Source organism: Pistacia vera, unplaced genomic scaffold (genome assembly GCF_008641045.1).
Source record: "Pistacia vera cultivar Batoury unplaced genomic scaffold, PisVer_v2 Contig507, whole genome shotgun sequence".
Taxonomy (NCBI): domain Eukaryota; kingdom Viridiplantae; phylum Streptophyta; class Magnoliopsida; order Sapindales; family Anacardiaceae; genus Pistacia; species Pistacia vera.
Window position 1 is genome coordinate 1,354,389 of NW_022196343.1, and position 25,810 is coordinate 1,380,198.

Below are 25,810 nucleotides of genomic sequence, written 5' to 3' on the forward strand. Positions count from 1 at the left end.
ATTTATATTCCTGGAAATAAAACATTCTCCTGAAAATCTTTATAAAATATTGTTGTCACTCTCTCCTCTACACTATAAAATCAAATAATTTGATTCAAATTCCAACTTATAAACATGTGTGGAAAGAGTTTTTAAAGCTAATTTTTGCACAAAATTTAGTTATTGCTTATATATCCTGCTTCCTTGTTGATGAAATGATCAATGAATATCCTGTATTCTAACAACATACCTTACTGTGAATTTTATATATCAAGAATGGGGTTAGGTATTTTTTGTTTATGAATTTTGCAAAACTACAAAGTGACTTGTTGAAAGTTGAAGCAGAAAACGACCAGCTAGAATTAATATAATATTTTTTAAACATTATTGCATTGCCATTAGCAAATCACTTCACATTATTTCCATCAAATTGAGTTGATGAGCATGGGCGAAGTGAAGTTGATTGGGTCAACTATAAGCCTATTTGCACTAGAATTGAATGAGCTCTCAAACTTAAAGGGGTTGAATATGAAACATAGCAGAAGATTTACAGAACAGGACTTCAATCCTTCTCAAATCTAATCCTGTGCATAAGAAGGTTCCTGTGCTCGTTCACAATGAAAAACCCATTGCTGGATCACTGGTATTTGGAATACATAGATGAGTTGTGGAAGGAGAAGCCTTTGTTGCCTGAAGATCCATGTGACAGAGCTTGGCGACAAGGTGGTCTGCTTCTTTCTTCTTTGTCTTCCACCATTCTTCTTCCGACTCTTCAACCATGGCCATCATTGCCTCACCAAAACGGTTCATCTTCAAACAGTTACTTTTATCTCACCTTCTGTCGAACTCATGATCTTACTGAAGATTTTTGGCAGTTCATCGTTGATATATTTTTTTTATAACTAGGCATATATACAAGCAATGTCACAAATATAACATTGAAGGTCAGCTCAACAAGATATGAACAAAATTATAACAAGCCACAACAGTTAACTCGAAAGGAAAAACCACTGATCACAAGTAGGAACGACATCAGTGGATTTGCCTGAGCTATTCTTCAAGGATCGGCAAACACTTTACGTGCATGAAGTTGAAAGTTGTCCCAACTTAGAAGCAATACGGCATCACTTCAAACGCTGGAAATTATAGATGCTGGAGGTTGTCATCTCTTCCAGAAGGGATCCAACACCTTACTGCCCTCAGAAAACTGAAGATTAAAGACTGTCCTCCTGAGTGAAAGCTGCAGACGCGATGGCTCAAAGATTGCTCATGTCCGATGTTAACAAAAGTAATTGGAAGACTGAAAGCAAATGAAAAGAAAAGAAATACCTCTTCTTATAATCATTCGTTAGTACATCAATATACATATATATAACTTGTAGAATAACCGTTTAACTATCTCTAACTAAACACTAACAAACTCTGACTAAAACTTCCAGTCAACACTCAGCCAACTAATTTTCCCAGCTCAGCTTCTCCTCTGTCAACTTGCTTCTTAACAAACTCAACACTCCCCTCAAGTTGACATTTGTAGATGTCCTTAATACCAAGCTTGGCCATCAATTTCTCATGCTGCTATACACCTAAACCTTTAGCAAAATATCTGCAATCTGATTTCCAGTTGCAATGACCTGTGCATATGACCCTTGTGATTTTTTTCTCTTGTAAAATGGCAGTCAATCTCAATGGTTTGGTCCTCTTATGATACATTGGATTGGTGCTATTTGTAATGCAGCTTTGTTTACAATATAGCAGCACAAGCTTTATTCCTTCTATCCTAATTCATAACAAAACAAGTAGCCAAATTATCTCAGATACACATGCTGCCATGCTTCTGTATTCTGCTTTAGCAGATGTCTAGCTATAGTACTCTGTTTTTTTTACTTCCACGATATAAGAGACTCTCCGAGCTTGACACAATACCACTCACTTTTCTATCATTTGACAAGCTCCCCAAGCAGAATCGCAATATGCAACAAGTTTCATTTCATTGCTTGATGGCATTAACAACCCAAGTCCAGGACTTTGTTAATATACCTGACAACCCTTAATGCTGCTTCTAAGTGGGATTCCTTAGGTGCATGCATGTAGACGAAGTGTTTGAACTGAAAAGGCTATGTCAGGCCTTGTCATGGTCAGATAAAGCAGTCTACCAATCAACCTCTTATAAATGGATGATCTTCTAACAGCTTATCCTCTGATGCAAGGTTAAACTGTTGATCATATTCGAATGAAGTAGTTTTGAATTCTGTTCAAGTGGAGTCTAGCAGCTTTGCATCAGCTAGTCCAGCTTCGACATGGCTCCAATGCATACTTCCTCTGACTCATAATAACCCTTCCTTTGATCTAGAATCTCAATGCCAAGAAAGTACTTCAGCTCACCAAGATCTTTTATCTTGAAGCTCCTTCGTAGAACATTTTTCAAGTCTAGTAGCATCTCCTGATATTTCCAGTGATTAGAAGATCATCTACATAGACCAATAAATACTATCTTACTGCCATTCCTTTTAGAAATAGGGAATAGTCATTATTGCTCTGTTGATATCCATGCTTGATTAGTGTCTATCAGCTTGATATTCCACTGTCTGCTAGCTTGCTTCATCCATATAAGGATTTGAGCAATCTACAGACCAATGGCTCCCCCTGATTTGAAAACCTTAGGTAATTCCATGTAAACCTCTTCGAAAATACCCCCTATAAAAAGGCATTATACACGTCCATTGCATAAGTGGCCAACCATGAATAGATGCTAAAGCCAAGACATCCTTACTGTCACCATTTTAGCAACTGGACTGAATGTGTCAATATAATCGATACTTCTTGTTGTTGTAGCCTTTGGCTACAAGCCATGCCTTGTACCTCTCAAGGCTACCATCTGGTGATATTTGGCTTTAAATACCCATTTGTACCTATGGCGATTTGCTGGTGGAAAATGAACCAAAGTCCATGTTTGTTAGCCTCTAAGGCAGCTATTTCTGCCTGATTACAGCCACCCAATTGGGATCCTTGACAGCTTCTTCATATGTAGTAGGCTCATGTATGCGAGAGATAGCAGTGAGAAAACATTGATAGGAAGGTAAGATGCTTGTAAGAAACATAGTTGGTGATTGCATAATGAGCACCAGGAGAGATATATCAGTGAGCCAAATAGGGGGTTTAGGGGTCCTAAGGATCTTCTAGGACTGGAGGTGAATAGGAGGCGGTGATGTATCAGAAGAAGGGACAAGCTCAGAAGATTCAGATGGATCAGGTGGCGAATTGTCAAGTGGAGAAGTGTGGTGTGGTGTTTAATTGGTGAAAATTTGTAAGATAACTCAATATCCTCAGAATGTGCAGGTGAAAAGGAAGGATAAGGAGGAAAATCTGCTAAAAAGGATTGAGAAAGAAATGGGAAACATGCTCAACAAACTTCACACCTCCACTTACAAAACATGTGAGTTTTCAAATTCAGCAGCCTAATCCCTTTTGAGTGTTGAGTATCCCATGAAAATTGACAGAATAGCTTTCTTAGCAAATTTATTTGTTGATGTAAAATGAGTTGCATAGCTAAGGCAACCAAACACCGAAGATGAGACAATTGGTGGTGGTATCCCATCAGATTTCATAAGGAGATTTGTGCCTAAAACAGGAAATGATAGCCTGTTCACCAAATAACATGCAGGAGAATGCAGTTACCCAGTACGAAGTGGAATTCCAGCTTGGATTTTCAAAAATCTAGTACATCCAACAGGTGTCTATGTTTGCGTTCACCACCCATTCTATTGAGGGGTGTAGACGCAAGAGCTTTGATGAATGATGCCCAAGGATGTAAACAACTCAGTACAAGCAATGTCAAAAAAATCCCCCTCATTGTCTGATCGAATGACTTTAATAAGCAAAAAAATGATTCTGGACCGCAAACAAATTTTCGAAGATGGATTATAGTTTTTGACTTATGTGCATTAAGAAACCAAGTGATCCTGTGTATGATCATCTATAGTGAGAAAGAACTTATGATGATCAACAGTGGGGTGAGCATAAGGGCCCCAAACATCCATGTGCAATAGATCAAAAGGATGAGATGCTCTAGTATTACTGAAGTAAATGGCAATCTGACTTGTTTAGCTGAGAGGCATATTTGCAATCTGCCACACAATTTATATCACTTGAGTAAGCTTTATTGAAGCAAAATATTTCAACTTGAGAATAGGCACATGGCCAAGTCTTTATGCCACAATCAACTAAAGATAAGCAACAATATTATGTAAAGTAGGGCAATCTGCATGCACTGTGGAAACTTGAGAAACCTTAGGAACAGTAGAGAGAATTCTTGAGAAATGTTGAGGCACAACTGGTGATGCATGGTGTTTGAAAGGCAGTAAAAAGTATAAACCTTCAGCTCTCTACACATCCCCTTTACCTTCCCACTGAAGAGGTCCTGAAGTATGCAAAAGTCAGGAAAAAAAGAGATGAAACAAGACAATCTCTTGTCATCTTTGCAACTGAAATCAAATTGAATTTGAAATCAGGAATATGAGAACATTGGTGAGTTTGGTCAGAAGCAAGATAATGTGATCCAATATAAGAACTTTAGACACATGCATTAGGCAATCAAACTGATGTAGAAATAGGTGAAGACACTAAATATGATAAAGATCAATACAAGGGGACATATGATGACTAGCCCCTGTGTCTAGAATCCATGAGTTGTTTTCACCTAGTGAAGATATAAAACACTTTATACCTGCCATGTTCACATTCCATCTGATGTAGAAGTAGTTGCGCTTGTTCAGGAGTTTGAGGATCTCTTCATACGTTCCTTAGAGAATACTGGAGCAGCATGTCCTTAATTGTTAGGCTCAGCATGATAGTAGATGGAGCTGAAACATTATTGACTGAAGATTGAGTTCCTGTGAATTTTTTTTTTTTTTGGTAAACTTAAAGTCAGGAGGATAGCCAATGAGCCTAAACAATTTTCCTTCTTATGACCTCTCATATTGCAGTGTTCACAGGTAACATTCCAATTTTCTTTCCCTTGGACTACTGCTCTGATGATGAGATGAATATAAGACGGTGGATTCCAGGGAAGACTCTGATGCGGTAGATCCTGTTATGCTCCTTTGACTTTCTTCTGTCACAAGCATGGAATAGCTTGGTTGATATAGGCAGTGGATTCATCATCAAGATCTGTCCTCTTGCTTGCACAAATGTCTCATTCAGTCATGAGGAACTACAGAAGTTTTTTATTCTGCATATGTTCCACAAAGTCTTTGACATCTCACATTCACATGTAGGTAGCTGTATGATAGATCCATATTCATCCCATAAAAGTTGAGTTAGTATAATAAGTGGATATAGTTGAAGTTCCTTGTGTAAAGTGACAATGTCTCAGTGCAATTGAAAGATCCTTGAACCATTGATTTTGTCAAATCTCTCCTTTAAATCCTGATACCAGGTGTGAATTAGAAGCATAGACTATACCACTCAGCAATTCTTTACTTACAGAGTTCATAATCCAAGAGAGCACAATGGCATTGTATTTGTCCCACTGCTGTTGCAAGTTAAGTGAAATTGTGTCTCTTTACAAGTCCATCAATAAAACCTATCTTGTTCTTAGCAAGCAAGCATTTTCATTGACGACTCCATAGTGAATAATCTCTATTCCAATGAGTTGAAAGGAAACTAAGATAGAACCTGGAGTATTCGAGGGGTGCAAGCACAAGGGATGATTGAAGTCAACATCCTTTTAAAAGTATTAAAAATATCATTATCAAAAATTCCCTAAAAAATATAAAACCTTTATAATTATCAAAACCCGTATATGTTACGGTTTGGATTGTAATATATATCTTTATAATTTTCTCATGGTTTAATTATTACTTTAATTTCAATTTCATTAATAATATTGGGCTATCTATGCAAGCATGATGTAATTAGTAATTAATTATTTTATCCTGAATGAACCCCTCTTTTCATTTTTTTACTACAATTGTCACATCAGTCAAATTAAATCTTTTATTAGAAATTTTCCTGTTGAACTTCCGGTTGCTAATCGGTCGTCCAGGCGAAAATATTCTTTTTCTCTATCTTTATTATTCAAACTAATATACGAATTCTCCATGAATGAATTTTTTGTTTATCCTTGAAGTCAAAATGCGCGGCCGCATATTTTATAGTCATTGACTTTTCAACGAAAAACATATAAGGCAACTCTTTGCTAAATACTTTATATGATCGATAATCACCAGAAGATAGTTGGAATAAATTGCAAATTGAGTTCACAGTTCATATCGAAGCTTATCAACATGAGTGAAGTGAAGGTGATTGGATCAACCTTAAGCCTATTCTGCACGAGAATTGAATGGGCTCTGAGCTTAAAGGGGTTGAATATGAATACATAGTGGAAGATTTAATGAACAAGGTCCAATCCTTTGAATACAATCCTGTGCATAAGAGTCCTGTGCTGGTTCACCATGACAAACCGATTGCTGAATCACTTGTATTCGAATATATCGAGAGTTGTGGAAGGAAAAGTACCCTTTACTGCTGAAAGATCCATGTGAGAGAGCATGGCTCGCTTCTGGGCTAAATTTGCTGATGAGAAGGTACATGAAAAATAGTTTGATTAATCATGTGTTTAGCTTTGTGCTTATACAAGGCTTCTATCTTGTATTAAATTTGTATGAAACTAGTGTTGATGGGTGCATTTGGAGCTTGCTGGAAACAAGAGAAGAAAGGACAAAGCAGTGGAGTCTGCAATAGAATCATTTGCCTTTCTTGAGAAGCAGATCGAGGGAAAGAAATATTCGGTGGAGAAGAAGGATATCTGGATCTAGCATTGGGTTGGATCCCTCACTGGCTGCCGGTAATGGAACAAGTTGGAGAAATGAAGTTGGTTGATGGTCAGAAATGCCATTGCTGAATGAATGGTGCCACAACTTCATCCAAATTCCACTCATCAAAGAGAGCCTTCCCCAAGTGAAAAGCTTGTAACTATTTCACTGCTAGTGTAGGCTACATGCGCTCTTTGGCACCCAACAACCAATAATAGTTGATCTTTACTCTTTAGTTTATGGTTTATTGCTTGGGACCTCTTTCCAAAGAAGATATTAAACTAACTGCATTTTGATTTGAGGGTTAATTGTTGCTTTCTTCTCTGTTTTGTTTTGTGTGTTTTCAAAAGCTAACTCAAAGGAAGAAGACCTACCAATATCCAATCCAAATATACATCTGATAACAAACAATTTAGACTCAAGAAGTGAAAGAGATTCAACTTCTAAAATAAATGATTATATAATATTTTACAAAGTCATATTAAGCCGTTGGGGTTGTCAACATTAGGGAACAATAATAGAGGTTATGGTCTTAAATATTCAAACAAACATGGGTCTGTTTGGTTATGAATTTTGAGTTTCGTATTCTTTTTTTTTTTTTTTTTTGAAAATATTGATAATATTGAAAAATACGAAAAATAAAATCGTGTTTAATATGTTTATTTAAAACACGAAAAACAAAAATGTATTTTTCATGTTTGTCTAAAAACACATAAAAAAAAATTAAATATAAAATTTATTACTTACCAATAGGTAAAACCATTTCAAATTACCATAGGTTATTCGTCTCAAAATGCTTGTTTAAAATATGTCATTCTGTCGAACCAGTCATAACGACCACAAAATTAATTTCTAATTATTGTAATTAGCGATAACAAGGTCAAATCCACATCATCCTTGATTTTCATGATAAGTTTTGATTTAAAAAGAGTTTTTGTTGAGAGAGAAAAGAAAAATTTTAAAAAGTAAGAGAACAAATAATATTTTATTCAAATTATTAATTTTTATTAGAATGACCTACGTTCAATCTCTTTCCACTATTTTCTTTATTTAATTAGATACCAATACCATTAGAGAAAAGCATAAAAGTTAAAATAAAAAAAATAATAAAATATATTTACTAAAATTTATTATATTAAAAACCCACATCAGTTTCTTTTCACTATTTTCTTTATTAATTAGATGCCATTCGAAGAAAAGCATTAAAGTTAAAAATATTGAAAAAAAAAAGGTAAAAGATAAAAATATTTATTTAAAATTTAATTTATTATATTATTAGAAGGACCCACATCAATTATTTTCACTATTTTCTTATTTAATTAGATGTCATTCGAAGAAAAACACTAAAGTTAAAAATATTGAAAAAAAAAAAAAGTAAAAGATAAATAATATTTATTTAAAATTTAATTATTATATTATTAGAGGACCCACATCAGTTCTTTTCACTATTTCTTTATTTAATTAGATGACATTCGAAGAAAAGCATTAAAGTTAAAAATATTGAAAAAAAAAATAAAAGAATAATAATATTTATTTAAAATTTTATTTATATATTAGAAGGACCCACATCAGTTTCTTTCCACTAGTTTTCTTTATTTATTAGATGGCGTTCGAAAAAAAGCCTGAAGAAAAATATTGAAAAAAAAAAGTAAAAGAATAAATAATATTTATTTAAATTAATTTATTATATTATTAGAAGGACCTACGTCAGTTTCTTTTCACTATTTTCTTTATTTAATTAGATGCCATTAGAAGAAAAGCATTAAAGTTAAAAAACGATTGAAAAAAAAAAGTAAAAGAATAAATAATATTTATTTAAAATTTTAATTTATTATATTATTAGAAGGACCTACATCAGTTTCTTTTCACTATTTTCTTTATTTAATTAGATGTCATTAGAAGAAAAGCATTAAAGTTAAAAATATTGAAAAAAAAAAGTAAAAGAATAAATAATATTTATTTAAAATTTTAATTTATTATATTATTAGAATGACCCACGTAAGTTTCTTTTCACTATTTTCTTTATTTAATTAGATGTCATTCGAAGAAAAGCATTAAAGTTAAAAATATTGAAAATAAATAATATTTATTTAAAATTTTAATTTACTATATTATTAGAAGGATCCACGTCAATTCCTTTCCACTAGTTTCTTTATTTCAGGGGCGGATCCAGCCACTTTTTGGCCCACCCTCAAATTTTTTTTTTTAAATGTTAATATGTATAATTTATATATTTTGGCTCACCCTAACAAAAATATTAATAGATAAAGGTATTAATGTATAATTAATTTTTACTTTAGCCCACCCTAGCAGAAATTTCTGGATCCGCTCTTTATTTTATTAGATGCCATTAGAAAAAAAGCACTAAAGTTAAAAATGTTGAAAAAAAAAAATGTAAAAGAATAAATAATAAAGACCCACGTCACTTTATTTTATTAGATACGATTCGATAGTTACATACTTTTACCAACTTCTCACGCATTTTTTATTTCCTGCATGTCGACTTTAAAGTTTTAGTTTTAGCAGTATAGCTGAATACGCTCAAATATCCATTCTTAGTTAATTCATTCTCTTAAACTACCTGATTCGCGCTCTCTTCAAAGAAAACATGGCTGAATCGATTGTATTTGGCACTGCCACTGAAATTTTGAAGAAGATAGGTTCCCTTGTTGGTGGGGAATTGTCGTTGCTGTGGAATTCGGAAAGTGATTTAAGAAGACTTCAGGGAACCATGAGAACCATCAAAGCTGGGCTGTTGGATGCCGAGACAAAGCAGATTCAAAACCATCAGCTGCGTGACTGGCTTGATAAGCTCAAGGATGTTTTTTATGATGCTGAGGATGTTTTAGAAGAATTCGAGTATCAAGCTTCTAGGAGATCACAACAGGGGAGCTCAACAATAAAGGTATGTCAATGCTTTTCAAGCTCTAATCCTGTTAAAATTGGTCACAAGATCAAGGAGATTAGAGAAAGGTTAGATGAGATCGCAGATGATAGGCTAAAATTTCATCTTATTGAGAGTCATGTTGACGTTAGGCATGTAATTCCCAAGGAGAGGGAGACTAATTCCTTCTTCCAAGCTTCTGATGTCATTGGAAGAGAGGCGGATAAAGAAAACATCATAACCTTTTTGACACAACCAGGCGATGTTATTGTCTCCGTCATTCCTATAGTTGGGATTGGGGGTTTAGGTAAAACCACTCTTTCTAAAATGGTTTACAATGATGAGAGGGTCTATAGGCATTTTGAGTTAAAGATGTGGATATGTGTATCCGACGATTTTGATGTCACCAGATTGATGAAAGAAATTATTTATTCTGCAACACATGAGGATTGTAGTAAGTTAAAAGCAGATGACATTCCTAAGCGTTTGCAGGAAATTTTGAAAGGTAAAAAGTTTTTGCTTGTCCTCGATGATGTCTGGAATGAGAAGCCGATGAAATGGAGGGAATTGAAAGATTTACTGGTGAATGGTGTCAATGGAAGTAAAATTATTGTGAGTACACGCAGTAAAACTGTTGCCGAGATAATGGGTACCGTTTCCCCACATTTCATACAAGGACTTTCACTTGAGGATTCTTTATCATTGTTCAAAAACTGCGCATTTAAAGATGGAGAAGGAAAGGATTTTCCAAACCTCATTAAAATTGCGGAGGACATTGCCGGAAAATGTAAAGGAGTTCCGTTAGCTCTGAGAACTTTAGGGAGCTTACTTTTTTCAAACGCAGATGAAGATGAGTGGTTAAGAATAAAAAGAAGTGAGACCTGGCAGCTGAAACAGGAAAAGGAAGACATCTTGCCAGTACTGAAACTGAGCTATGATAATTTGCCGTCTCACTTGAAGCAATGTTTTGCTTACCTTTCCTTATTTCCAAAGGATTATATCTATAACAGTGATTACGTGACCGGATATTGGATGGCACATGGACTCCTTGCAACCTCTAACGATGATATTGAAGAGTTAGAAGATGTTGCTGTGCGTTGTATGAAGGAGTTATGGGCAAGGTGTTTCTTAGAGGATTTTACGGAAGATTGTCATTTATTTTATAGGTTTAAAATGCATGATCTTATGCATGATCTTGCAATATCAGTGGCAAAAAGTGAGTGTGCTGTTATAAAATCCAGAAGACAAACAGTTGATGGGAGCGTTCGGCACTTTTCAATTATTGACTCTGATTTCATAGCTCAAAAAACTCCAGAAGTTCTAGATAACAGATCAAAGACGGTTCGGTCCCTTATTTTTCTGCAAGGATACGAGCATATTGGTGTATCATTTATCCATACATCCATATCCAAATTCAAGCACCTCCGACTGCTATACTTAAACTGTATAGATTTTGAAGTCTTGCCAAAGTCCGTTGGTACATTGATACGTTTGAGATACCTTGACTTATCTGGTAATTTTTTATTGAAGAAACTTCCTGAATCTATTTGTAAGCTTCAGAAGTTGGAGACGTTCAGACTTACTGGTTGTTATAGGGTTAAGAAGTTGCCTAGGAATATACGAAGGATGATCTCCCTTAGGCACTTGGAAATAACCACAAAAGAGCGGTATTTACGAGAAAATGGAATCGGATGCTTGAGTTCTCTTAAACTTTTGTTCTTATATGGCTGCAAGAATCTAGTAAGATTGTTTGAAGGGATGCAAGGTCTCACAAGCCTCCGAAGATTGGATATTCGAACTTGTTCCCTGACCTCGTTGCCATACAGTATCAAGTACCTTAAGAGATTAGAGAAGGTAATGATTGAGGACTGTGAAGAGCTTAACTTGAAAATGGAATTTCAAGGAGAAGATAAAGACCACCTCTGCTTGGGAGTTCGAAAATTTATAATTAGCAATTTGCCATCGTTAGTGGATTTGCCTCAGCTTATTCTTCAAGGATCGGCAAACACCTTACAGTGCATGATGATTGAAAGCTGTCCCAAATTAGTAGAACTACCGGAGTGGCTGCAAAATCTCACATCACTTCAAACACTGGAGATTTTAGATTGCCCGAGCTTGTCATGTCTTCCAGAAGGGATGCAACGCCTTACTGTCCTCAGACAACTGAAGATTCAAGGCTGTCCTTCTCTGAGTGAAAGCTGCAGACGCGATCAGTCGAAGATTGCTCATGTCCGAGAGGTTCATCTGGATGAAAAAATGCCATCACATAGTAATGCTTTTCTTTTCTGTTGAAGAAAATGTGGTAGCAGATTCTCTTGCTAACGCATTGGTGGCGTGTTGTGTTGCTTCTTCGTTTATTTTTCAAGACCTACATCATGATTCCAGCAAGTTTTCCGTACCCAGGTTCACATTACTCCAATTTCTTTCTTCTCTAATTTCATTTGTTGGTTGTATTTTATTGTTTCTAATGCATGCGTGCTTGAATATTTTATTTTTCCTTTGTACCATTACATTTATCGCGTCAAAGTTTCATCACATCTTCTTTTTCCGAGTTTTTTTTTTTTTTATTATTATTATTTCTTGTTAATAAATCTCCTTCACATGATCCAGACTTACCAAAAAAAATTAATTATAAAAGAAATATAGATTTATTAGTCTATTTTTATTTTACTTGTGAATACAGTTAACTAGGCTGTGAAAATTACAAAGGCGCTTGTCCAGTCAATTCAATTTCCAATTTTCTAATGTTATTAGTTTAAACTTGTATAAGTTGTCACAACAAACTTTAGCATTGCAGTTATGTTGTATTCAAAGTGAAGCTAAAGTCTTTTAGGTTGTGTAAACTATAATCCGATATGCAAAATAAAATGCAATGCATTGTGTATGTAAACGGAAGTAGGAACCCTGTTTGCACTGTAAGGCTTGAATGTAAAACCAGAATTCAATTGAAATCACGTATTCACTGTAATCCAATGATTTAGAAAGGTTTTGAATTGAGAATAATTTGTATTACCTTTTTAACTTTGATAAAGCTGTTAACCAATAACTAATAACTGAAATGTGAATTGAATATTGCTTATGGATATTACTGTATACCCATTAAGATTCCAGAATTATGTGATTTGAAGTTGGAATGTATGGTAGTATTTTCAATTAACTTACAAATATTAAGAAGCTAGTTGAAGAAGACAAAAACTTTGGGTGGAGAGAACAGAGGATCCCTCTCTGCCTCACTGTCATGGAATTGGTTGATGCAGAGTTAAGTTCCTATTGCTTCATGAATGGTTGATGCAAAGAAAAGCTTCTCAACTATTTCAATTTTTATAGGAAATAGATGTCTGATTTCCTTAATTCGGAAGACCCTGGCTTTTAAAGAAGTGTTGTTTTTTATACAGAAAGAAAGAAAGAACTCATTTGTTTTTATAGATATGTCATTAATTTTAAAACTATAATTCTTTTTCTTTTTCAGTTATGCCAAACTAAACCATGCACATCCTGACTATGGGTATGCATATGTTAAAGGACAAAGATTTATTTGTTTTTCAAGAAACATCCTGCTATACTTTGACAAGAAATGCAATACTTTTCAGAACCCCGCTACTATAAATCAACAAAACAAGGTTTAAAATGCTATACTTTTCATAACCCAACTAGTATATATCAGTAGAACAAGCCTTAAAATGCAATACTTTTCAGAACCGCACTAGTATAAATCAACAATACAAGGCTTAGTTATATTGAAACTAGTGTTTGATTAAAGATTTTCATATCTCCAAGATGAAAGAGGTGAAAGTGATTGGAGCATCACTGAGCCTATTCTGTGTCTGAATTGTATGGGCTTTAAAGCTCAAGGGTGTAGCGCATGAGTATATAGAAGAAGACTTGAGAAAGAACAGTAACCTGCTTCTCCAATGTAATCCTGTTCACAAGAACGTACCGGTGCTTCTGCTTAATGGAAAATCAATCTCTGAGTCTTTAATCATCCTTGAGTCTGCAGGGTGTGCTCCGTGCTTGGGCTGCTTGCTGTGCCATAGGACATGAAAAGAGAAAGCTTTAGTCTGCACAAGAAAAACGAGGAGTTGTAAATGAGCAGATTAAAAAGAAGAAACTTTCCGGTGATACCATGTGTTTCCTAGACTTGGTTTTGGGATCTATAATTTCACTGGCTACAATTTTCAGTGGAACTTGGAGGCATAAAGCTACTTGACCCACAGAAGTTCCATCACTGTATGAATGGCCTCAGAAATTTGTAAAAACCCCGATGCTCAAAGAAAGATGACTTGATCAACCACCTCCGTGCTAGCCAAAATACGACTGATGCTTTCTTGGATAGTGTTGCAACGTGAAGCGAGAAGCTTATAATAAATATTTCCTTTAAAAATAATGTGAATAGCAGTGAAATGAATATCTTTTATAATATTTTTACAATATAAGTAGTAATACAAGTGATTTTTTTGTTGCTTTAACGTTCCCTTGTCTCTTGATAAACAACCTAAGATTAAACACATTACAAAGAAGAAATTTCTTTTGATGCAAAGATACAAATAGTAATTAACAAATTTATGGCTGACAACACGTAAAAATGAAGGGGCAGACTGATCTCTGGAGGTTTCAAATTCCCAACTTTGATGCGCATACATGTAAAAATGAAGGCCAGTATTCTCTTATGAGTAATGCTACAATTACTGACGGGTGTGCACCGAATTACGTGACAAAATCCTGACCGTTGATTTATTATCAGTTAATATTAATCAACGGTCAGGATTTTATCACGTCATTCGGTGCACAAATTCGGTGTAAACTTTTCGATAACTTTATCATTTTCCATTCTCTTATTCGGAGAAAAAACCTGCCTTCAAATGTTAAGTGTTCTAAATCCTATTTCCCTGATAGCTGCTCTGTTGTTTGCTAGATTGATGATATTAGCGATCTCAAGTTGTTATTACAAAATCCAAAGACAGATACATTATACATCCTCATGCTTAGTTTAGCGCATAATAGAATCATCTTTTTCATTATGTTTGGGCATTTGCTGCCTACAGAAAACTGAAGAGTTTAAAACAGAAAGTTCGATTCATCTCGATGGTTGAGTTCGACATTTTTCAGTTATTGACACTGATTTCATAAGTTATAGTTAATAAATCAGATAGAGTTAGGTCCATTATATTTCCAAGGAAAGAATTCGAGCATATTGGTGTGCCATTTATCAATACATGCATATCCAAATTCAAGCACCTTTGATTGTTATATTTAAATCATATACACTTTAGATGCCTTGACCTATCTTGGAATTATTTATTAAAGAAACTCCCTGAATCTATATGTTAGCTTCAAAAATTGGAAACGCTCAAACTTTCTTGTTCAGGGCTTAAGAAGTTGCAAAGGATGGTCTCCCCTAGATACATGGAAATAACCTCAAAAGAGAGGCATCTACGAGAATATAGAATCCGAATATGTAGCCATTACTGAAGCTGCAAAAGAAGCAAGATGGCTGATGGGTTTAGTAGGTGAGCTGGGGATTGTTCAGAAGCCGGTAGTGATACAAAGTGATAGCCAGAGTGCTATTCACTTGTGTAAGAATTAAGTTTTCCATGAGCGTAACAAGCACATAGATGTACTTCTTTACTTCATTCGGAAACTCATTGAGAATGGTGAAATAAGAGTGGAAAAAGTGGCTGGTTCTAAAAATCCAAGGGACATGCTTACAAAGCTTTACTGTTGATAAACATAGGCTCTGTTTGAGCCTATTACATATTGAATGATGATGATAAAGGATTCCAAGTGTAACCAATCCCACATTGGAAGCGTATTGGGGAGGTCTTGGGCTTATAAATGGGGAGAGTCCCTCCACCTAATAGGTTAGCCTTTTGGGTGTGAAACTCCTAACCCGTGACAAGTGGTATCAGAGCAGACCTAATCAGTCTTTCGATGTCCCGCCAAGCACCCACGTAGGGGCGTCCACGTGTGATTGTGGGTCCACACGAGAGTGATTGTGGGTCCACACGAGAGTGAGGTGGATGGGTAGATAGGGGGCCCCACCTGTGATGAGGGCGTCACAGGATTGAGTGGGAGAGAATGTAACCAATCCCACATTGGAAGCGTATTGGGGAGGTTTTGGGCTTGTAAATGGGGGGAGTCCCTTCACCTAATAGGTTAGCCTTTTGGGTATGAAACTCCCAACCCGTGACACAAGGCAAGGGGAGGTGGTATGTCAAAGCAAGTAACAAGGTTGAGAATTGTGATGTGTTTGGCATTTCTTTGCCAATTTAGTCAAGTCAGAAGGCATTTCCTTGGCTTGTAAACTTTGAAAAGTCAAAGTTGGGGACTTATTGAAATGGTGTCATTTTGGAGAAAGGAGGATCACTTTTATCCTTGTCTTGTGGCACTCATTCAGCAACATCAAAACAAATTCAATTGCTCGATTTGTTTGCAATGTCGCACCATTTTGTGAAGATCGAGTTCGATCTTCATCCTATGGCTGGAAGGAATCTTGATTTCAAGTAGAAACTGATGCTAAGACCCTTTGATTGTACAAAAACTCACCCTTAGTTAACAGAGGGCAGAGATATTGTTGATTGGTTTAGGGTTTATCAATTTATTATGTGTAATTATTCATCCTTGTTGTAAGGTTTAATATAAAAGTTAATAATACTCTGTAAATCTATGGATGTTGCTATTGAAAATGATATGTTACCTTGCCTTGGAGAGTGGATGTAGGCCTTGAGTGTCGAACAACTATAATGGACTTTGTCTCCTTTCATTTTCTTGTTTTTCTCTCTATTTTTTTATGCCTATTAACAATTTTGTGGTTGATTGATACTTAATCTTGTGGGATTAGTTCATTAGGTGAAACGTGAGCTTGGTTGGGTAATTATTCAGGTAGAAAATTCACAACATGAACTTTATCTAAAAGGTTTATTTTATTTTTCTCTATAAGATTGAATGAAAGTCATCGTATCCTTCAAAAAGTATTAAAAAAAAAAAACTCATACAATTATCAAAAATCCCCTGGAAAATATCAAACCCCCTTCATAAAATTATCAAAATCCCTGATAAGTTATAGTTTGGATATTAATATATATCTTTATAATTTTTTTCATTGGTTTAATTATTACGTTAATTTCAATTTCAATGATAATATTGGTGCTGTCTATGCAAGCAATGATGTATTTAGCTAAATAGTAATATAATCCTGAATGAACCCCTCAACCCTCATTTTAATTATTTTCTACAATTTTCACATCAATCAAAATTGGAGTCCTTTTATTTAGAACTTTCAAGCTGCTGATCCATTGATGAAGACTGAAGAGGTAGTCTTTGTCTTTCATGCTGAATAATTGATGAGAAGATGCTCTTACAGATAATCCTCATCTTTCACTTCTGTTCACATTCATTGTCAACAAATGGATGGAACCAAAGTCAAAGTCACCAGAAAATTAATTTTCTGATGATAGCTAGATGGTATTTAATTGTGGTTCTCGCAAAGAGGTAGTACAATAATTGTATGTAAACACCGAGCTCCACCAATGCCTTTTGATCTTTTTCTTTACTCCTGGGAAAGTTATATACCGGGGGCAGCTGTCGAACACATATAAAGATATTTTTATGTACAGAACAACAGTGATGACGACAACTAAATGTGATTAAATAATTAAATATTGCAAGAGGTAGATGGCACAAGATGACAGATAAAATTAAAAGTGAAAAATATAAGGTGAACTGTTTTCTTTCTAGATTTATTATAGTTTTTGAACCAAGTTATATAGATTAAATTATGTTGGTCAAACTATTTACTCAGTTGAAATGAAGTAATATGATCTTTGTAAACCAGATTTTTACAATTTTAAAGAATTATTAGTAATGAGATCATTGATATAATCATGAGAAATGAAGTTGGTTGATGGTGAGAAATTGCCATTGCTGAATGAATGGTGCGACAACTTCATCCAAATTCCACTCATCAAAGAAAGCCTTCCCCAAAGAGAAATGATTGAAAAAAGTGAAAAATAAAATCGCGTTTAATATATATTTAAAAACAGTATTTAAAAACGTGAAAAATGAAAATATGTTCTTCATCTTTGTTTGAAAATACAGAAAAAATTAAAAATATAAAATTTATTATCTACCGAATAAGTAATTCAAATTACCACCTAGGTAGTTTGTCTCAAAATGTTTGTTTTAAATATGTCAATTTTATGATTTTCATTTATAAGTTTTGATTTAAAAAGAATTTTTGTTTGAAGTGAGAAAAGGAGATATTAAAAAAAGTAAGAGAGTAAGTAATATTTTATTTAAATTATTAAATTATTATATATTGGTAGAAGGACCCACGTCAACTATTTTCTTTATTTTATTAGACACCATTATTAGACACGATAGTTAGTTACTTTTACCAACTTCTCTCGCATTTTTTATTCACTGCATGTCGACTTTAAAGGTTTCAGTATTACCAGAATAGCTGAATACGCTTTCCATTCTTGGCTAATTCATTTCTCTTCAACTACCTGATTCTCGCTCTCGTCAAAGAAAACATGGCTGAATCCATTGTATTTGGCGCTGCCACTGAAATTTTGAAGAAGATAGGTTCCCTTGTTGGTGGAGAATTGTCGTTGCTGTGGAATCTGGAAAGTGATTTAAGAAGACTTGAGGGAACCATGAGAACCATCAAAGCTGTGCTGTTGGATGCCGAGACAAAGCAGACTCAAAACCATCAGCTGCGTGACTGGCTTGCCAAGCTTAAGGATGTTTTTTATGATGCTGAGGACGTTTTAGATGAATTCGACTTTCAAGCTTCCAGCAGATCACAACAGTGGAGCTCAACATTAAAAGTAAGTCAATACTTTTCAAGCTCTAATGCTATTAATATTGGTAAGAAGATCAAACAGATTAAAAAAAGGTTAGATGTGATCGCCTATGACAGGCTAAAATTTCATCTTATTGAGAATCATATAGACGTGAGGCATGTAATTCCCAAGGAGAGAGAGACTAATTCTTTCTTCCAAGCTTCTGATGTTATTGGAAGAGAGAAGGATAAAGAAAACATCATAACCTTTTTGACAAAACCAGGCGATGTTAATGTCTCCGTCATTCCTATAGTTGGAATTGGGGGTTTGGGTAAAACCACTCTTTCTAAAATGGTTTACAATGATGAGAGGATCTATAGGCATTTTGAGTTAAAGATGTGGGTATGTGTTTCCGACGACTTTGATGTTACTAGGTTGATCAAAGAAATTATTTATTCTGCAAAACATGAGGATTGTTCTAAGTTAAAAGCCGATGAAATACCCAGGCGTTTGCAAGAAATTTTGGTTGGTCAAAAGTTTTTGCTTGTTTTAGATGATGTTTGGAATGAAAAACCAATGAAATGGATGGATCTGAGAAATTTACTGCGAAATGGTGTCAATGGAAGTAAAGTTATTGTTAGTACACGCAATAGAATTGTTGCCGAGATAATGGGCACCGTTTCCCCATATTTCATAGAGGGTCTTTCACTAGAGGATTCTTTATCCTTGTTTAAAAAGTGCGCATTTAAAGATGGAGAAGGGAAAGATTTTCCAAACCTCGTTAAAGTTGCTGAGGACATCGTCAAAAAATGTAAAGGAGTTCCGTTAGCTCTGAGAACTTTAGGGAGCTTACTTTTTGCAAACACAGATGAAGATGAGTGGTTAAGAATAAAAAGAAGTGACATCTGGCAGCTGAAACAGGAAAAGGAACACATCTTACCTGTATTGAAATTGAGCTATGATAATTTGCCATCTCACTTGAAGCAATGTTTTGCTTATCTTTCCTTATTTCCAAAGGATTATATTTATGACAGCGCTGACGTGACTGGATATTGGATGGCACATGGACTCTTTGCAACCTCTAATGATGATATTGAAGAGTTAGAAGATGTTGCTGTGCGTTGTTTGAAGGATTTATGGTCAAGGTGTTTCTTAGAGGATTTTACAGAACATAATCATTTATTTTATAAGTTTAAAATGCATGATCTTATGCATGATCTTGCAATATCAGTGGCAAAAAGTGAGTATGCTGTTATAAAATCCGGAAGCCAAATAGTTGATGGGAGCGTTCGGCATTTTTCAATTACTGATTCTGTTGTCAACCATCAAAAACCTCCAGGAGTTCTATATAATAGATCAGAGACGGTTCGGTCCGTAATTTTTTTGAAAAACTACGAGTATATTGATGTATCATTTATCGATACCTGCATATTCAAGTTCAAGCACCTCCGACTGCTGTCGTTAAACCGTGTACTTTTTTATGTCTTGCCAAAGTCTGTCAGGACACTGATACATTTGAGATACCTTGACTTATCATATAATCATTTATTGAAGAAACTTCCTGAATCTATTTGTGAGCTTCAGAAGTTGGAGACGTTAAGACTTTTTGGCTGTGATGGGATTAAGAAGTTGCCTAAGAAGATACAAAGGATGATCTCCCTTAGACATGTGGAAATAACCACAAAAGAGTGGTTTCTACGAGAAGACGGAATCGGATGTTTGAGTTCTCTTAAATTTTTGACCTTATATGGCTGCAGGAATCTAGTAGGATTGTGTGAAGGGATGCAAGGTCTCACAAGCCTCCGAAGATTGGTTCTTCAAGTTTGTCCCCTGACCTCGTTGCCATATAGTATCAAGTACCTCAAGCGATTAGAGACGGTAATGATTATTGACTGTGTAAATCTTAACTTGAAGATGGAATTTCAAGGAGAAGATAAAGATAACCTTTGCTTGGGAGTTAGAAAATTTATAATTTCCCGTTTGCCATCGTTAGTGGATTTGCCTCAGCTTATTCTTCAAGGATCGGCAAACACCTTAGAGTGCATAATGATTCAAAGTTGTCTCAATTTAGTAGAACTACCGGAGTGGCTGCAAAATCTCACATCACTTCAAACACTGGAGATTTTAAATTGTCCGAGCTTGTCACGTCTTCCAGAAGGGATGCAACGCCTTACTGTCCTCAGAAAATTGAAGATTCAAGGCTGTCCTGCTCTGAGTGAAAGCTGCAGACGTGATGAGTCGAAGATTGCTCATGTCCGAGAGGTTCATCTTGATGAATAAATGCCATCACATAATAATGCTTTTTTTTTTTTCTGTTGAAGAAAATGTGATAGCAGATTCTCTTGCTAAAGCATTGGTGGCGTGTTCTGTTGCTTCTTCTTTTATTTTTCAAGGCCTACATCACTCCAACTTCTTTCTTCTCTGTTTTCATTTGTTGGTTGTATTTTATCGTTTCTAATGCATGCGTGTTTGAATATTTTATATTTCCTTTGTACCATGACATTTATAGTGTCCAAGCTTCATCACATCTTCTTATTCCCGTTGTTTTTTTTTTTTTTTTTCTTTTTATATGTTTCTTATTAATAAATCTCCTTCTATGATCCAGAGTTACCAAAATAATAATAATAATAATTTAGATTTATTTGTCTATTTTATTTTACTTGTGAATATAGTTAAACCAGGCCGTGAAACTTGCAAGGGCGCTCGTCCAGTCAATTCAATTTCCAATTTTTTAATGTTATTAGTTCAAACTTTTATATTCTTTAAGTTGTCACAACAATTTTATTATTAATGTTTGATATGAAAAAAAAAAAAAGGTTATTATTCTATTATATAAATAGTTATAACATGTGTTTTTTTTTTTTTTCCTCATCAAAAACTAACTAAAAAAATGAGCATATCTCATCTAAATATACACTATAATAACCCAATAGTTTAGATTTCATTATGCGAAATAAATTCAACTTTTAAAATAAATAATTAGAGAAAAGATGATTAAATTGACTCATAGAAATTTAATCATCTTTTCTGATATCGAATTTTTGAATTTTGAGTTTTTGTATTTAGGTTTTTTGAAAATATTGAGAATGATTGAAAAACATAAAAACAAAAAAATGTGTTTTATATGTTTGTCTGAAAACCAATATTTAAAAATGCGGAAAAAACGGTGTTGTCTAGAATCACAAACAATAAAAAATTAAAAAATATTAAATTTATTTTTCTACGAATAGATAAAACCACTTTAAACTACTACTACTTTATTTGTTTCAAAGTGTTTGTCTCAATTATTGATTTCTGTTTATAATTTTGTATGAAAAGTTTTGATTTAAAAAGGAGTTTTTGTTTAATGAGAGAAAAGTAAAAGAATAAATAATATATTTATTTAAATTTCTAATTTATTATATTATTAGAAGTACCCACGTCAGTTTCTTCCGACTATTTACTTTATTTTATTAGATACCATTAGAAGAAAATCACTAACCACTACAAAATAATAATAATACACTAGGTTGTCTCATTCTGACAGCGGGAATCTCGAGAATTGTATATGTTGACTTTCAAGGTTTTAGTTTTAGCTGAATACGCTCAAATATCCATTCTTAGCTATTTCATTTCTCTTAAACTACCTGATTTTCGCTCTCTTCAAAGAACATATGGCTGAATCCATTGTATTTGGCACTGCCACTGAAATTTTGAAGAAGATAGGTTCCCTTGTTGGTGGGGAATTGTCGTTGCTGTGGAATCTGGATACTGATTTAAGAAGACTTGAGGGAACCATGAGCGCCATCAGAGCTGTGCTGTTGGATGCCGAGACAAAGCAGACTCAAAACCATCAGCTGCGTGATTGGCTTGCGAAGCTTAAGGATGTTTTTTATGATGCTGAGGACGTTTTAGATGAATTCGACTTTCAAGCTTCCAGGAGATCACAACAGGGGAGCTCAACATTAAAGGTATGTCAATGCTTTTCAAGCTCTAATCTTATTAAAATTGGTCACAAGATCAAGGAGATTAGAGAAAGGTTAGATGAGATCGCAGATGATAGGCTGAAATTTCATCTTATTGAGAGTCATGTTGACGTGAGGCGTGTAATTCCCAAGGAGAGGGAGACTAATTCCTTCTTCCAAGCTTCTGATGTCATTGGAAGAGAGAAGGATAAAGAAAACATCATAACCTTTTTGACACAACCAGGCGATGTTAATGTCTCCGTCATTCCTATAGTTGGGATTGGGGGTTTGGGTAAAACCACTCTTTCTAAAATGGTTTACAATGATGAGAGGGTCTATAGGCATTTTGTGTTAAAGATGTGGGTATGTGTTTCCGACGACTTTGATGTTGTTAGGTTGATTAAAGAAATTATTTATTCTGCGACAGATGAGGATTGTGCTAAGTTAAAAGCCGATGAAATACCCAGGCGTTTGCAAGAAATTTTGGCTGGTCAAAAGTTTTTGCTTGTTTTAGATGATGTTTGGAATGAAAATCGAATGAAATGGATGGATCTGGGAAATTTACTGCTAAATGGTGTCAATGGAAGTAAAATTATTGTTAGTACACGCAGTAGAATTGTTGCCGAGATAGTGGGCACCGTTTCCCCACATTTCATAGAAGGCCTTTCACCAGAGGATTCTTTATCCTTGTTTAAAAAGTGCGCATTTAAAGATGGAGAAGGGAAAGATTTTCCAAACCTCATTAAAATTGCTAAGGACATTGTCGGAAAATGTAAAGGAGTTCCTTTAGCTATGAGAAGTTTAGGGAGCTTACTTTTTGCAAACACAGATGAAGATGAGTGGTTAAGAATAAAAAGAAGTGACATCTGGCAGCTGAAACAGGAAAAGGAAGACATCTTACCAGTATTGAAACTGAGCTATGATAATTTGCCGTCTCACTTGAAGCAATGTTTTGCTTATCTTTCCTTATTTCCAAAGGATTATATCTATGACAGTGATTACGTGACCCGACATTGGATGGCACATGGACTCCTTGCAACCTCTAATGATGATATTGAAGAGTTAGAAGATGTTGCTGTGCGTTGTATGAAGGAGTTATGCTCAAGGTGTTTCTTAGAGGATTTTACGGAATGTTATCATTTATTTTATAATTTTAAAATGCATGATCTTATGCATGATCTTGCAATATCAGTGGCAAAAAGTGAGTGTGCCGTTATAAAATCCAGAAGCCAAATAGTTGATGGGAGCGTTCGGCACTTTTCAATTATTGACTCTGATTTCAACGCTCAAAAAACTCCAGAAGTTTTAGATAATGGATCAAAGACGGTACGGTCCCTTATTTTTCTGCAAGGAAACGAGCATATTGGTGTATCATTTATCGGTACATGCATATTTAAGTTCAAGCACCTTCGACTGCTAACCTTATGTGACATGCCTTTTGAAGTCTTGCCAAACTCTGTCGGTTCGTTGATACATCTGAGATACCTTGACTTATCATTTAATTTTGCGTTGAAGAAACTTCCTGAATCTATTTGTAAGCTTCAGAAGTTGGATACGTTCAGACTTTATTGTTGTTCTCAGCTTAAGAAGTTGCCTAGGAATATTCGAAGGATGATCTCCCTTAGGCACGTGGAAATAACCACAAAAGAGCTGTATCTAAGAGAAACTGGAATCGGACGTTTGAGTTCTCTTAAATTTTTGCTCTTAGCTGACTGCCAGAATCTAGTAAGATTGTGTGAAGGGATGCAAGGTCTCACAAGCCTCCAAACATTGGTTATTCAACATTGTTCCCTGACCTCTTTGCCATACAGTATCAAGTACCTTAAGAGATTAGAGAAGGTAGCTATTCATAACTGTTCAGACCTTAACCTGAAGATGGAATTTCAAGGAGAAGACAAAGACAACCTTTGCTTGGGAGTTCGAAAATTTATAGTTATCAATTTGCGATCGTTAGTGGATTTGCCTCAGCTTATTCTTCAAGGATCGGCAAACACCTTAGAGTGCATAATGATTCAAGGATGTCCCAAGCTAAAAGAACTACCGGAGTGGCTGCAAAATCTCACGTCACTTCAAACACTGGAGATTTTAAATTGCTGGAGCTTGTCATGTCTTCCAGAAGGGATGCAACGCCTTACTGTCCTCAGAAAACTGAAGATTCAAGGCTGTCCTGCTCTGAGTGAAAGCTGCAGACGCAATCAGTCGAAGATTGCTCATGTCCAAGAGGTTCATCTTGATGAATAAATGTCATCACATGATAATGCTTTTTTGTGTTGAAGAAAATGTGATAGCAGATTCTCTTGCTAATGCATTGGTGGGTGTTGTGTTGCTTCTTCGTTTATTTTTCAAGGCCTACATCATGATTCCCGCAAGTTTTCCGTACCCAGGTTCACATTACTCCAATTTCTTTCTTCCCTATTTTCATTTGTTGGTTGTATTTTATTGTTTCTAATGTATGCATACTTGAATATTTTATTTTATTGTTTCTAATGTCGTGTCAAAGTTTCATCACATCTACTTATTCCGAGTGTTTTTTCTTTTATTTTTTTTTTAATTCTTGTTAATAGATCTCCTTCTTATGATTCAGACTTACCAAAAAATATTTATTATAATATAGATTTATTAGTCTATTTTTATTTTACTTGTGAATACAGTTAACTAGGCTGTGAAAATTACAAGGCGCTCGTCCAGTCAATTCAATTTCCAATTTTCTAATGTTATTAGTTCAAACTTGTATAAGTTGTCACAACAAACTTTAGTATTGCAGTTATGTTGTTCAGTATTCAAAGTGAAGCTAAAGTCTTTTTAAGTTGTGTAAACTATAATCCGATATGCAAAATAAAATGCACTGCATTGTGTATGTAAAGGAAAGTAGGAACCCTGTTTATACTGTAAGGCTTGAATGTAAAACCAGAATTCAATCGAAATCATGCATTCATAGTAATCCAATGATTTGGAGAGGTTTTGAATTGAGAATAATTTGTATTACCTTTTTAACTTTGATAAAGCTGTTAACCAATAACTAATTCTACTCAATATCACAACTTTTTATCTTAACTGAAATGTGAATTGAATGTTGCTGGTGGACATTACTGTATACTCTCCAGGATTCCGGAATAATGTGATCAGAGGTTAGAATATATGGTATTATTTTCAATTAACTTACATATATTGAGAAGCTAGTTGAAGGAGACAAATTTTGGGTGGAGAGAGAACAGAGGATCCCTCTCTGATGCAGAGTTAAGTTGACATTGCTTCATGAATGGTTGATGCAAAGAAATGTTTCTCAACTATTTCAATTTTTGTAGGAAATGTATCTCTTTGCTTATCAAATTTATAATCTAAATTAAGAACCAACTGAAGCTTTTTCTGCTTAGGATTGATGGCTTTCAAACAAACAGTTTCATTATT

The 25,810-nt window shown here is 34.8% G+C and overlaps 2 protein-coding genes and 1 pseudogene across 2 annotated transcripts; all 3 read left to right on the plus strand.

The window, feature by feature from the left end:
• LOC116105930 overlaps positions 1-18,183 on the plus strand; it is a 31,129-nt pseudogene extending 12,946 nt beyond the window's left edge.
• A 23-nt stretch (positions 18,184-18,206) lies between these two features.
• Positions 18,207-20,738, plus strand: LOC116105931 (putative disease resistance protein RGA4). Its single transcript, XM_031392294.1, has one exon. It carries the CDS (start codon positions 18,207-18,209, stop codon positions 20,736-20,738), a length of 2,532 nt encoding a protein of 843 aa, XP_031248154.1.
• Positions 20,739-22,111: 1,373 nt separating this feature from the next.
• Positions 22,112-24,228, plus strand: LOC116105932 (putative disease resistance protein RGA1). Its single transcript, XM_031392295.1, has 2 exons — positions 22,112-24,127; positions 24,214-24,228. The coding sequence occupies exons 1-2, from the start codon at positions 22,112-22,114 to the stop codon at positions 24,226-24,228; spliced, it is 2,031 nt and encodes a 676-aa protein (XP_031248155.1).
• Positions 24,229-25,810: the final 1,582 nt, after the last annotated feature.

What these genes read in the sequence shown, in the direction of transcription:
- LOC116105932 (XM_031392295.1), top strand. Translation starts at nt 22,112, where the DNA reads ATGGCTGAATCCATTGTATTTGGCACTGCCACTGAAATTTTGAAGAAG.
- LOC116105931 (XM_031392294.1), top strand. Translation starts at nt 18,207, where the DNA reads ATGGCTGAATCCATTGTATTTGGCGCTGCCACTGAAATTTTGAAGAAG.